General features: G+C 35.7%; 1 protein-coding gene across 5 annotated transcripts in view; it reads right to left on the bottom strand.

The window, feature by feature from the left end:
* Positions 1 to 14,729, bottom strand: part of MRPL42 (mitochondrial ribosomal protein L42) — a 69,456-nt gene that overhangs the window by 42,484 nt on the left and 12,243 nt on the right. For 3 of the 5 annotated variants that reach the window (XR_008300405.1, XM_015070462.3, XM_053226606.1), the window contains exon 5: positions 10,082 to 10,245. Coding sequence is in view for 4 of the 5 variants with exons in the window: in XM_015070462.3 (XP_014925948.1) it covers positions 10,082 to 10,245 (164 nt within the window). In the remaining variant the exon portion in view is untranslated. Of the gene's footprint in view, positions 1 to 7,169; positions 7,340 to 10,081; positions 10,246 to 14,729 lie in introns of all 5 variants that reach the window. The other 2 variants (XM_015070461.3, XM_053226605.1) reach the window with 1 other exon arrangement.

The following is a 14,729-nucleotide window of genomic DNA, read 5'->3' as shown; positions in this document are numbered from 1 at the left end:
CTCTCTCTCTCAAAATAAATAAATAAACTTAAAAGTAAAGGAACAGAAACAGATCATGTAAATGATAATCAAAATAAGTCTGGATAGGCTATATTAATACTAGACAAATTATCCTTCAGAATAAGAAATATTACCAGCAATAAATAAGAAGACTTCAGGGGTGCCTGGTTGGCTCAGTCAGTTAAGTGTCCAACTCTTGCTTTCAGCTCAGGTCATGATCTCACTGTTCATGGGTTCAAGCCCCACATAAGACTCGGCGCTGATAGTACGGAGCCTGCTTGGGATTCTGTCTCCCTCTCTCTCTGCCCCTCCTCTGCTCTCCCTCTTTCTCTCAAAAATAAGTAAACATTAAAAAAAAAAAAAAGACTTCATAAAGATAAAGGTGTCAATTCATCAAGAACCTATAATAACAAATGTATATACAATTAATAACACAATTTCAAAATATATGAAGACAAATAGAATTGGGAGAAGAAACAGAAGAATCCACAAATATAGCTGTAGATTTCCATATCATTCTAATAACAACTGATTAAATAGAAAATTAGTAAGGGTATAGAAAACTTGAACCACACTCCCAGCCAAGTAGACCTAACTGATATTTTTAGAATACTACCAGCGGCAATGGCAGAATATACACCTACTTTTCAAATGTATGTGAAACATTCACCAAGACAGACTATAATCTGGGCCATAAAACAAATCTTAATCAATTTAGAGACTGAAATCATATAAAGTATGTTTTGTGATCACAACAGAATTAAACTAGAAACCACTAACAGAAAAGTAACCCATGGTTCAAAGAAGAAATCATAAGAGAAATTAGAAAACATTTTGAACTAAATGAAAGTGAAAACATATCAAAATTTGTGGGATGCAGCTAATGCAGTGCTTAACAGGAAATTTATAGCATTAAAAGATTAAATTAAAAAAGAAGACAGGTGGGGTGCCTGGGTGGCTCAGTTGGTTCAGCGTCCGACTTCAGCTCAGGTCATGATCTCACGGGTCTGTGAGTTCGAGCCCCGCGTCAGCATCTGTGCTGACAGCTCAGAGCCTGGAGCTTGCTTCAGATTCTGTGTCTCCCTGTCTCTCTGCCCCTCCCCCGTTCATGCTCTGTCTCTCTCTGTCTCAAAAATAAATAAACATTAAAAAAAAATTATAAAAAAGAAGACAGGTTTCTAAACAACAAGCCTTTAGAAACTAGAAAAGGAACTAATTACATCCAGGGTAAGCAGAAGGAAGGAAATAACAAGGGTCAAAAACAGAAAACAGAAAGACAACAGAATCAATTAAACCAAAAGCTGATTCTCAAAAACCTCAACAAAATAACAATACCAGGAATGAGAAGTGACATCACTACACACTAGTGTAGCAGTGTGTATAATAAAGGAATATTATAAACCATGTGCAAATAAATTCAATAATTTAGATGAAATGGGCAAATCCCTTGAAAGATACAAACTACCAAAGCTTACTCAAAAAGAGAGAAATTAAACAGCCCTATCTATCAAGCACAGAAATTGAATGCAGTGAGAAATCTTTTCACAAAGAAAATCCCATATCTAGATGATTTCACTAGTAAATTCTATCATTAAGAAATAATACCTATTCTGGGAATGCAAGCTGGTGCAGCCACTCTGGAAAACAGCATGGAGGTTCCTCAAAAACTAAAAATAAACTACCCTATGACCCAGCAATTGCACTACTTGGCATTTATCCATGGGATATAGGTGTGCTGTTTTGAAGGGACACATACACCCCAATGTTTATAGCAGCACTATCAATAGCCAAAGCATGGAAAGAGCCCAAATTTCCAATGATGGATGAATGGATAAAGAAGATGTGGTGTATGTACACACACACACACACACACACACACACACACACACACAATGGACTATTACTCAGCAATCAAAAAGAATGAAATCTTGCCATTTGCAACTATATGGATGGCACTGGAGGGTATTATGCTAAGTGAAATTAGTCAGACAAAAATCATATGACTTCACTCATATGAGGACTTTAAGAGACAAAACAGATGAACCTAAGGGAAGGGAAACAAAAATAATATAAAAACAGGGAGGGGGACAAAACAGAAGAGACTCATAAATATGGAGAACAAACTGAGGGTTACTGGAGGGGATGTGGGGGGGGGATGGGCTAAATGGGTAAGGGGCATCAAGGAATCTACTCCTGAAATCATTGTTGCGCTATATACTAATTTGGATGTAAATCTTAAAAAATAAAAAATAAAACGTTAAAAAAAAAAGAAAAGAAATAATACCTATTCTAAGGTATTCTTCCCAAAAACTGAAGAGGAGGGAATACTACCAAACCCACTCTGTTGCAGGCATTACTCTGAAACCAAAACCAGACAAAGATATTATAAATCTATAGGCCAGTATCCCTAATAAACAAAGATGTAAAAAATCCACAACAAAATTTTAGCAAATCAAATCCAAACAATACATTAAAAAAAAATAATATATGATGCGGTGCCTAAGTGGCTCAGTCGATTAAGCGTCCAACTTCGGCTCAGGTCATGATCTCGCCGTTTGTGAGTTCGAGCCCAGCATTGAGCTCTGTGCTGACAGCGCAGAGCCTGAGCCCGCTTTGAGTTCTGTGTCTCCCTCTCTCTCTCTGCCTTTCCCCTGCTCATGCTCTGTGTCTGTCTGTCTTTCTCTCAAAAATAAATAAACAATAAATAGATAGATAAAGTAACCATAACCAAGTGAAGTTTAGCCCAGGAATGAAAGATTGGTACAACATTTAAAGTCATTCAATATAATTCATTATATGACTAAAAAAGAAAAACCAAATGATCATCTTAATAAGTACAGAAAACAGCATCTAACAAAATTCAACACCCATTCGCGATAGAATCTCTCCATACGAGGAAAAGAAGGATTTTTCTCAACCCGATAAAGGGCATCTATAAAGACCCATACTGAACATCACACTTAATGTTTAAAGGTTCAGTGTTTTCCTTCACTAAAACTGGAAAAAAAGCAATGATGTCCATTCTCAACACTTCTATTGCAACATTGTATATAAGATCCTAAGCAGCACACTAAAGCAAGAAAAATAAAAAGCATAAAGATTGTAAAAGGAAAAGTAAAATTGTCTTTATTCAATGATACATGATCATCTAAATAGAAAATCCTAAGGAATATATTTAAAAAGCTACTAGAACTTCTCAAGATCACAAGAGACAACATCAGTAAACAAAAATCAACCACATTTCTACAACAAATAAAACTGTATTACAAACAAAAAACCTTGGAAATTGAAATTAAAAACCCAATACTATTTATAATGGCATTAAAACTATGAAATATTTGAAATAAATTTAACAAAAATGTAGAATATTCATACACTGCAAATTATATAAAACACTATTAAGTGAAAAAATTTTAAAGACCTAAATAAATGGAGAAATACACTATTTTAACGGATAAAAAGATTCGATACCATTATGACATCAATTCTCCTGAAATTGATCTAGAGACAGAATACAATCTCCTTCAAATCCCAGCAGGTTTTTATCAAAACTGATAAGCTGATTCTAAAATTTATATGGAAATCTAAGAGACCTAAGATTGCTGAGACAACTTTGAAAAAAAGAACAAAATTAGAGGACTTTACCTGATTTCAAGACTTCCTTAAAGCTATTTAGCCAAAACAGAGTGGTATTGAAAAGACAAACAACAGACCAAAATAAGAGAGGCCAAGACCCACATACATTGTCAACTGAGTTTCAACAAAGTTGCCAGGGCAATTCAGTGGTGAAAGACAGTATATTTAACTAATGGTGTTGGAGCAACACACACACACACACACACACAGACACACGCGCCAAAAATATGAACCTCAAGTTATACCTTACACCATATATAAAAATTAACTGTAAATGGATAATACATCTAAATATTAGAGCTAATTATAAAACTTCTAGAAGAAAACACAGGAGAAAGTATTAGTGATCTTGGGTCAAGCAAAGATTTTTTAAGTAGTATGTAAAAAGCGTGAATTAAATGGAAAAATTTGTAAACTGGATTTCATCACAATTTTAAAAACTTGATCTTCAAAAAACACTATTAAAGAAATAAAAAAGCAATCCACAGACAAAAATATTTGCAAGACATATATCTCACAAAGGACTTTTGATCCACAAGTTTTATACCATAGTAAGACAATTAATCTGCTTTTTAAAAATAGCCAAAAGCTGTTTATAGATATTTCACCAAAAACAAATAAACCCTCACCCCCCAAACAAACAAACAAAAAAACTCCTGCCAAATGTACATATGGCCCATAAACACATGAAAAGATGCTAAAAATCATTAGCAGTTAGGGAAACATAAATTTAAAACACAGTGAAATGCTACTACTTATCCAACAGAATGATTAAAGTTAAAAAGACTAGTAATACCAAGTGTTGGGGAGGATGTGGAACACTAGAACTGTCAGTGGGAATGAAAGATGGTTCAGCTACTTTGACAGTGTCTTATGAATTTAAACATGTCCTTATCCTATGACCAACTAATCCTAACCCTAGGTATTTACCCAAGAGAAATGAAAATATGTCAATACAATGACTTGTACTTGAACATTTATGCAGCTTTATTCAAAGCAGCCCCAATGGAAAGAATCCAAAATGTCCATTAACTGGTGAATAGATAAAAAAATTGTGGTTTATCCATACGAGAATGTTATTCAAAAATAAAAAGGGATAAACTATTGGTAACATAACAACAAAGATGAATCTCACAAGCATTATAATAAGTGAAAAAAGCCAGACTTTACAAAAGGCTCCAGACTGTATAATTCCATTTACATGAAATTCTAGAAAGGGCAAACATGAAATTCTACAAGTTCAGGAAATTTTAAAAAATGATAGGAAGGAGATCAGTGACTGCCAGGGTGGAGATTAAAGGGAAGACACTGACTGCAAAAGGGCATGAGAACTTTTTGGGGGTGATGTAACAGTCTTTATTATGCTCATGGTAGTAATCATACAACTGTACATAAATTTGTCAAAACTCATCACAGTGTATACTTAAAACCAGTGAATTTTTCTGTATGTAAATTATACCTCAAAAGAGTTTATCTAAGATAAAATGCTTTAAAAATAGTTAAGAGGAAAACTATGAATAGGAGACAATATTAATAATTGTCATTACCATATTATCGCTAAGCATATATTATATGCCAGGTGTTTAACTTATATGATCATATTTTATCTCAAAACCACCATGCAGTATTTACCCAAAGAATATAAAAAACACTAACTTGCAAAGATATATGTACCCCTATGTTTACTGTAACATTACTTACATATCCAAGTTACAGAAGCAACCCAAATATCTATGTATATACAGACGAGTAGATAAAGATGTAGTATATATATTTTCAACGGACTATTACTCAACCATAGCAACAACATGGATGGATCTACGGGATATACACTGCTAAGTGAAATAAATCAGAGAAAGAAATACCATATAATTTCACTCATTATGTGGAATTTAAGAAACTAAACAAACGTAAAAAGAAAAAAGAGACGAACTAAAAAACAGACTCTTAAACAGAGAACTGATGGTTACCAGAGGGGAGGTAGAGTGAGGGGCAGGAGGGGGATGGGGGGACAGATGAAATAAAGGGGATTAAAAGTGTATTTATCATGATGAGCACTGAGTAATGTACGGAATTGTTGAATCACTACATTGTACACCTGAAACTAATATAACAATGCATTAATTATACTGGAATTAAATTAATTAACTTTTAAAAACCACCAGGCAAATTAGGCATTATTTCTATTTTCTTTAATAAATAACAAGATTAAATAAAGAGCTAGTAACTAGCAGAGGGAAGATGATTTGAGTAATCCCAGGCCCCTTTAAAACAAAGCCATACACTCAGAAAAGAGTTTTACTTTACTAGAGTTTAAAAAGCACAATATTGAGTATGAGATAGGTCTATTCATATAAGAAGGGTTTAACAGTGCTTACCTATGGGGCACAGGACATGAATAAGTATAAAGAAAATTTCTACCTTATACTTTAAAATAATGCATTGTTCAAAAATACTTTAAACAAACATTTTATATCTGTTAATACACACTTATTTAAAAAGATATTATATACCCCCAATTATTAAATTCATAATGTGTCCTAGTCTTTTGATTGCCATAACCTAAAAATTGTGAAATATTTAGTAAAATATCCTTCTATATATGCCTAATATTTAAGAAGAGCTCAATGACATCTAGAAATCAACACTTGAAAAATGGCTTATGTTAATCCAAAATAAATATTTAGACAGCAAATAAATACTTGTTGGATGATTAGTGATCACACCTCAGCTTATTTAAAATTCTGAAAGATGATGCATCACACAAGGACAATGCCTACAAGTAAAAATTTTCTTGGGGCGCCTGGGTGGCGCAGTCGGTTAAGCGTCCGACTTCAGCCAGGTCACGATCTCGCGGTCCGTGAGTTCGAGCCCCGCGTCAGGCTCTGGGCTGATGGCTCAGAGCCTGGAGCCTGTTTCCGATTCTGTGTCTCCCTCTCTCTCTGTCCCTCCCCCGTTCATGCTCTGTCTCTCTCTGTCCCAAAAATAAATAAACGTTGAAAAAAAAAATTTATAAAAAAAAATTTTCTTTATACACATAAGCTAGTATCTGAAGTTTTTCTGCTAAACTATTAGGAGAGGGGCACCTGGGTGGCTCAACTGGTTAAGTGTCCAATGTCAGCTCAGGTCATGATCTCACAGCTTGTGGGTTCCAGCTCCATGTCGGGCTCTGTGCTGAGAGCTTGGAGCCTGGAACCTGCTTTGGATTCTGTGTCTTCCTCTCTCTCTGCCCCTCCCCTACTCATGCTCTGTCTCTCTCAAGAATAAACATTAAAAAAAAAAAAAAAAAAAAGTAAACTATCAGGAGAGATATTGGGATAATCAACTGCATCTAATTGAAGTCTGCTTACAACTGCAGAACCTAGTAATCCTGATGGGACAAGACATACCAGGAGATTAAATTAATTAGCAGTCAAAAGCTAATTAGCAGTAATGATTAAAAAAGTAAATAAGATTAAATATAGGTGGGATACTAGACATAAAAGTATGAGGATAACATGCATGGTTTTAAGATTCTGTACTGGTCTTCTTACCTTCAATTTTGTCCCCTTCAAGTCCCCTTTACAAGATTTTCATTAACTACAGTAATTTGGTTACAAACAAAAGATGCCAAAAGATTACAGCAGTATGGAACATGCCGGGAGAAAATAGGTAGTGAAAGCCATTACAGAAGAATTTCAAGATAGGGCCTGAACTAAAATATCTGGATAATGAGACAAAATAAAAGATAAACATGAGCGACATTACAAATCATGGAAAGAAATCTTAGAATACAGTAACAACATACATATGGGGCTAAGAAATAGTTTGCTAATTTGTTCCCACATACCCTAAATTACAATTACAAAGACACGAAAAAACCCAGACAGAGTGTATAAACAAAGTAGGTACTAAATAAGAAAAGAAAAACCAAAGAAGAGGATAAAAAACAGAAGTAGGTTGGGATGCCTGGGTGGCTCAGTTGGTTAAGTGTCTAACTCTTGATTTTAGCTCCGGTCATGATATCACTGTTGTAGGATGGAGTCCCACATGGGCTTGGGATTCTCTTTCCCCCCTCCCTCGTGCCGTCTCTCTCTCTCAAAAATAAATAAACTTTAATTTTTTTTAATGTTTATTTATTTTTGAGAGAGAGAAAGAGACAGAGCATGAGCCAGAGAGGGGCAAAGAGAGAAGGAGACAGAATCCAAAGCAGGCTCCAGGCTCTGAGCTGTCAGCATACAGCCCAATGCAGGGCTCGAACTCACAAACCGTGAGACCATGACCTGGGCTGAAGTCAGACGCTTAACTGACTGAGCCACCCAGGCACCCCAAAACTTCAACAAAAAAGAAAGAAAGAGAGAAAGAAAGAAAGAGAGAAAGAAAGAAAGAACGAACAGAAGCAGGAATTGAAAGACAGCTTGGTGGCCAAAATATTGCAAATTTCTTCTTGAGAAACTGATACAGAAAGATCACTTTTATTATAGAATGATTATTAAAAGAGGAGCTTTTTTAAGACAGAAAAAGAAGAGCTGTGTTTTTGTTATAATGCATTTAAAACTTTGGACAAGATACTTAGTTTGAAATTTCTAAGGACAAATACTGGCAATAAGATCAAGGAAATAAAAGAATGTATAATAGAGCAAGTTGCATGTCATCTGTATAATGAATATAATTAAAGCTCTTGCAATGATTTTCAGCAAGACATGGAGTATGAGACAAAGCCTCAAGGAATCTCTATTTTAACTAAGAAAAAGGGAGGATCTTCTAAAGAGAAACTAAAAAAGTAAACCAAGCCCCAGATCCATACATTCATTTGCTTTCAGACTTGCTCCCTACCAAATGGATCCACTGACCCTTCAGACTCAGTATGACCAACAATGGGTTCATCTTCCTCACTGTCAAACCTGTTTCCCCATGTGTATGAATGGCACCACGATCCACCCAAACACCTCTGTCTGTAACTTGAGAGGCCACCTGTCTCTTCCCATGCCTAATCAGTGACCTAGAGCTGCTAATTAAAATTCTTTTGTTTTCTTCCTTCTTCCTTTTATTTCCTCCTTTTATTATAGTTCTTTCTTTTATGTTCCCCCTTTCTATTCCCATTGCTGGTCCTTTCATTTAGGCCTTCAACAAATTTCACCTAGACTATTATAATAGTTTCCAAACAGGCCCCCCTGACTCCAAACTTTCCATAGATCACCTTATCCCAATACAGAACCCACTTAATGAATTTTTTTTTAATGCTTATTTATTTTTGAGAGACAGAGCACGAGGAGGGGAAGGGCAGAGAGAGAGGCAGACACAGAATCCAAAGCAGGCTCCAGGCTCCACGCTGGCAGCACACAGCCCGACACAGGGCTCTAACTCACAGACTGTGAGATAATGACCTGAGCTGAAGTTGAATGTTTCACTGACTGACACACAGGCGCCACCCCCCGCCTTGATTTTTTAATGCATAAACCTTTCTTCTTAAAATATGGCAATGAAAATAAAACCTAAACTCCTCAGCACAATACAAAATCCTTCATAAGACCCTTCCTACATTCCCTCATATTCTGGGTCCCCTCCATGCTGAACTACTTGCAATTTCCCCAGCATACTTTATGACATCCTGTTCTCTCTGCCTTTTCAGAATTCCTCATGGCTAACTCCTAACCACTCTTCAAGGCTCAATCACTTGATTTTGTTTACCCTCTCTCCTTGACTATAAATAACTTGCAAACAAGGATTGTGTTTGTGATCTCCCAGCAGTTACTTAGTAGAGCAGGTAGATGAATGTATATTTATTAATTCCATAAGCATGTCCTGTCATAAAATGTGCTTAGTTACTGGGTGATGGGTGACTGGTGACAGTAAGAACAAAATTTGCTCAAACATAAACGATTAAAAACAGTCACCTCTCAGTTTTGATAGGGAGTAAGATAGATATAAAAGAAAGAAGAATCAAAAGAAAAAAAAAAACTAAAGCCAGAGTCAATTAGGAGGTTAAAAAAAAAATCTATGTAATAAAATATGAGTACTAGCAAACAGAGGGACAACTAGTTTCTAAAGGAACTGAGAACCATATACACTGCCCAATCATTGGCTGTACCCCAATTTTTTTAACGATAACTCGAAATCTGTTAAATAAATGGATGAAGGGCCAAGGACAAAATTAATTATTTGGCAGGAGGATGAATAAAACAACACAGCAAATGACTGTATCACAGAACAGAAAAAGTTTCAAGAATTCTTACAAAATTCACTGAAAGTTTGGTTAAATTCCCCCACTCAAATAAAAGAAAAAAGAAGTATTATTTCATTTTAGCTACACTATATGTACATCTAAAACTACAATTTACTAGGTGATCATACTGGGTGTTAATTTCACCACACAGACTATAACCTCAGAAGTTTGTTAATGCAAGAAAAGTTATGTATTCTTTTAGTTGTCGAGTGGGAGTTAAGAAAAGAAAATAGAACTCACTGTCCACGAGGATACCAACGGTGCTTAGTAGTAAAGAACATTTTGCTAAGTTGTTCTATCATAGGTCCTTGCTCCAAGGGTTCATTTTTTTCTTCTAATCTGGTTTTCAGCACTTGATCATGTGTTTCTTCATTATTACACACAGGATCTGGCCGTGGGATAGGCTACAAAATAATAAGTAACGAAGAACATCAAAAGGTAGGAATGTTAGCCAGCAGTAGATTGAGTTCACAATACAACAATACCCATATTCAGGAATCTATTACAGTACCTCAAGGTAGGTAAGTTTTCAGAACAGAATTTTGCTTTAGTTGCATTATCCACTAAAGAATCAGAAATACTTTTCCTCTCCTATCAAGTTTTGGGTTTCTTTTCCAATAATAAATTTCTTTATTTAATGTTATTTTCCCCCAGTAATAAAGTACTTATTATTTTAATTTCTATTCCTAAAACTATAAATTGTACCCATTATTTTTTAACTTAAAAGTTTACAGTCTCGGGCACCTGGGTGGCTTAGTCGGTTAAGCATCTGGCTTCAGCTCAGGTCATGATGTCACTGTATGTAAGTTTGAGTCCCACGTTGAGATCTGTGCTGACACCTCAGAGCCTGCTTCAGTTTCTATGTGTCTCTCACTCTGCCTCTCCCCTACTCATGCTCTGTCTCTCTCAAATATAAATAAACATTAAAAAAAAAAAGTTTATAGTCTCTAACCTTGCTTATCATTAAAGTGAAATACAATGAAAAACATTTAAAAAATTTTTTTAATGTTCATTTATTTTTGATAGAGATAGAGAGACAGAGTGCGAGCAGGGGAGGGTCAGAGAGAGAAGGAGACACAGAATCTGAAGCAGGCTCCAGGCTCTGAGCTATCAGCAGAGCCTGACACAGGGCTCAAACTCATAAACTGCGAGATCATGACCTGAGCTGAAGTTGTACACTTAACTGACTGAGCCACCCAGGTGCCCCACGGTAAAAAACATTTCATTGAAGTGGTATTTCTTATATCCAAAGGAAATTTTAAAAATTTTAATGTTTTCATTTACGTGACTGAAATGTCATCAAATGATGCTTTATGGTAACTTGAGAAATTTTTTGCCCAAAGACATCAATTACTAAAATCTCATCTCCTCTACAACACATTATGAGTGATATGACATGTTCCCATCAGTAACACTAGCTCATTAAAGCCTTAAAGAATCACTGTCTTGGGGGCACCTGGATGACTCAGTCAGTTGAGTGTCCAACTGCTGACTTCAGCTCACATCATGATCTCGCGGTTGTGAGATTGAGCCCTGAATCGCATCAGGCTCTGTGCTAGGTGTGTAGCCTGCTTGGGATTCTCTGTCCCTCTCCCTCTGCCCTCCCCAACCTGTAAGTGTACTCTCTCTCTCTCAAAAAAAAAAAAAAAAAAAAAAGTCACTGTTTTGGAAAGTGAAGTCATATATATTTTAAATATTAAATGACACTGTATGTAACAGAGGGTGGGAACATTGCCTTGCTTTACAGATACCATATATATTACAATACAATGAAAATCTGAATTTACAACCAGAAAGGAAACAATTCAAACGTAAGAGTCCTCACATTCATACACTATTAACGTCAACTACAACATTCTACCATTGTATTAAATGTTACAGCATATACTTATGTTTATTTGGTATATGCACATGACAAAATAAGACTTCTTTAAAAAGCAGTATGTACGGGCATGAAGGTGACACAATTGACTTAGTACTACAGAAATGCAAAGTAACAAAGATATTAGTGAGAAGTAGAATAGGAGCCAAAGTCAGAACTTTGTCAGAGTGCAGAATATATTCTACAAGGTATAACAAATATTATGAGTAAAGGAAAGTAGGTAAGAACATACAATAGGGATAAGCTTTAAAAATGGATCTTGAGAAACCAGATTATGAAAGGTCTTCAAATTAGATTTACCAGTAACAATTTGAGGTAAGCAGAAATAAGGAACCACTTACATAGTGTAGGAGAAAATAAGGAAGTAGAATAATAAAAGAAGTTAAGGACTTGAGCTTTGGTCTCTAATTCTGCCACTTACTAGCTCCTGACCTTGAACAAGTTACTTAAGGTCTTAGTTTCTATTTCTGTAAAACCAGAGAAATAATACCTACCCAATAAGGGCTTAATGAGGATTAAATGAAATAATCATAGATAGTATGCTTAGCTGTCCCTCGTCTTTTTTTTTTTTTTTTAATGTTTATTTATTTTTGAGAGTGAAAGAGAGAGAGCACACACATGAGCAGGGGAGGGGCAGAGAGAGAGGGGGACAGTGGATCCTAAGTGGGCTCTGCACTAACAGCAGAGAACCCAAGGCAGGGCTCAAACTCATGAACCATGAGATCATGACCTGAGCCGAAGTCAGACGCTCAACCAACTGAGCCACCCAGACGGCCCTGTCCCTTGTACTCTTAAGAGTTCAATAATGGTAGGTAGCTACTAAGATTTAAGGCCTCAAACACAAAAATTTAAATTTATAATTTAAAGAAAAAGCTCTCCTTAGGCATTTAAAGTAATTTTAAAAGATCATCACCTGTATGTAAAGTAAAATATTAGTATTTTTGCAAGCTACTATCAGACCCTCAGGGATCTAGCAAACACAGGATTAGAGCCTATAATAATTTTCTCTCTTTTAGATTACTATACTTGATGCTAAAGATTAAATGTTTTTAGTATTATCAAAAGTTAAGTTGTTTTCAAGTGTTAATGAATGCTCACGGTCTTTCTTCCTATTCCCAAGCAGGCTCAATTCTAACATATCACAAATTCTCTCTGCTTTGTATGATTAAAAACACTTCTTTACCAGGCACATAGATAAAAGACATTGGAATTAATGGATTCTTCGAGTCTATACCAAGAGCCTCTGGCTGACTCAGAATTGATTTTTAGGTAGTATCTGATCTCCTTAACCAAAGAAAGGATATGTGAATGTTTCAGTAAAAAAGAAAAACTAAAATAAAACTGAATGTCAACTTTGAAAACTATTCAGAACTATCATCCTGAATTTCCCTTGTTTCTCTTAAGGATTTTCAAAATTTGACTTTTGAAATTTGCCACTAAATCAGACACTAAAAAGAACCGTCTAGTACTTACATTTCACTTTATTTTTCCAAGTCTTTATTTTTTTACCCTTGGAATTATATCTTTATTTTCCTAAACTTTAGAAATTTAGAAATCAATCCTAAATTCTAGAAAAACATTTTTAGAATATTAGTACTTTTAATAAAGTATATACTCAGCAAAAGAAGAAAAAAGGATCTTTTTACTTAGATCTATGGAAAACAATCAACATGTTTTGGATTCAAATAAATTACCAGAACACCAAAGATGCAAGTCAACTTAACTTTCTTAAAGCCAGTCTCAGTAGGCATATCTACACATGACTAGGATCTTTGCATGCAGTATGCTTTCCAGGGCCTAAAGAACCAAAGGGCCTGCTGGAGTTGCAGCCCTACCTCCTTGAGAAAAGAAAAAAAATCAATACTAAAATTGAAGTCATGTTTGAAGATATTTATTTACTATCATGTAGTACCTGCATAAGATTTGTAAATCTAGATTCAAAAAGAACACACTGTATTCTAACAGTAACACGTTTTCAAGAATGTTTCTTACTATGCAGCCCAATCTATAATTTATCACTTGAGAAACAAAAAAATTCCATGTTTCCCTATATGAATGTCTCTTAGCCTTAAAACAAGAAAGCCATAAGCATGAAGAGAGAGAAACAAATGTATTCACTTAATCAACAAATATTGTACACCTACCAAATACGAGTGCTATTCCAGATGCTAAGGGTATAGCAGAGAACAAAACACACAGAGCCCTATCCTCATGGAGCTTACATTTTGGTGGTGGGAGACAGACAAACAAGAAAATATCTATTGTGCCAAAAATGATAAAAGCTATTGAGAAAAGACAATAGGAGTCCAGGGGCAGGGGTACTACTTTAAATGCAAAAGTTACTCACTAGTTAACAAATAAGGAAAGGGAATAAACTATGAGGTTTCTGGCAGGGAAGCATTCCAGGTAGAGGAAGCAGGAACTACAATGGCCCAGAGGTAGGAGCCTAATATACTTGAATAACAGCAGGGAAGCAGTGTGGTTAGCAGTGAAGTGATTACATGTAAACTGATAGGAGTGATCTTCTAGATGAGAGAGGAATATTGAGGATGCGGGAGGGGAAACAACTGCTACCACACAGAGACTGCAACAGAAAAAAAGGAGGCGGGGAGCTGGACATGTATGCAAGGAGTGACTGCAAGGATGGACCACAGAATCTACACCAGGTAAGAGAAGTGAGGATGTGTGAGGTGTGTGGCAGCTGTGATAAAGGGGTTCAATCAACAGATGTAGGTCTCAATGAGGGGATGAAGAATTCTTGGAGCTGGGAGCTGGGGGAATTCTTGAAATCTAAATTGGCAAGAAGGAGGAGGAGGCATTTGTGATTAGAACATCTCTAGAGTGCAGCCATGGGAGTGGGGCTGATGATGTCGGGAAAAAGACAAGACAGAGGCCAGGATATTAGATTATCTATATAGATACTGAAATAACAAAGAATTAGAACAGAAACAGTATTGGAGGGTGTGACAGTATATCTAAAATCTTCAAGGAAGAGTGAAGGGATGG

This window comes from Acinonyx jubatus, chromosome B4, assembly GCF_027475565.1.
Source record: "Acinonyx jubatus isolate Ajub_Pintada_27869175 chromosome B4, VMU_Ajub_asm_v1.0, whole genome shotgun sequence".
NCBI lineage: Eukaryota > Metazoa > Chordata > Mammalia > Carnivora > Felidae > Acinonyx > Acinonyx jubatus.
This window is presented reverse-complemented; position numbering and strand designations above follow the sequence as displayed.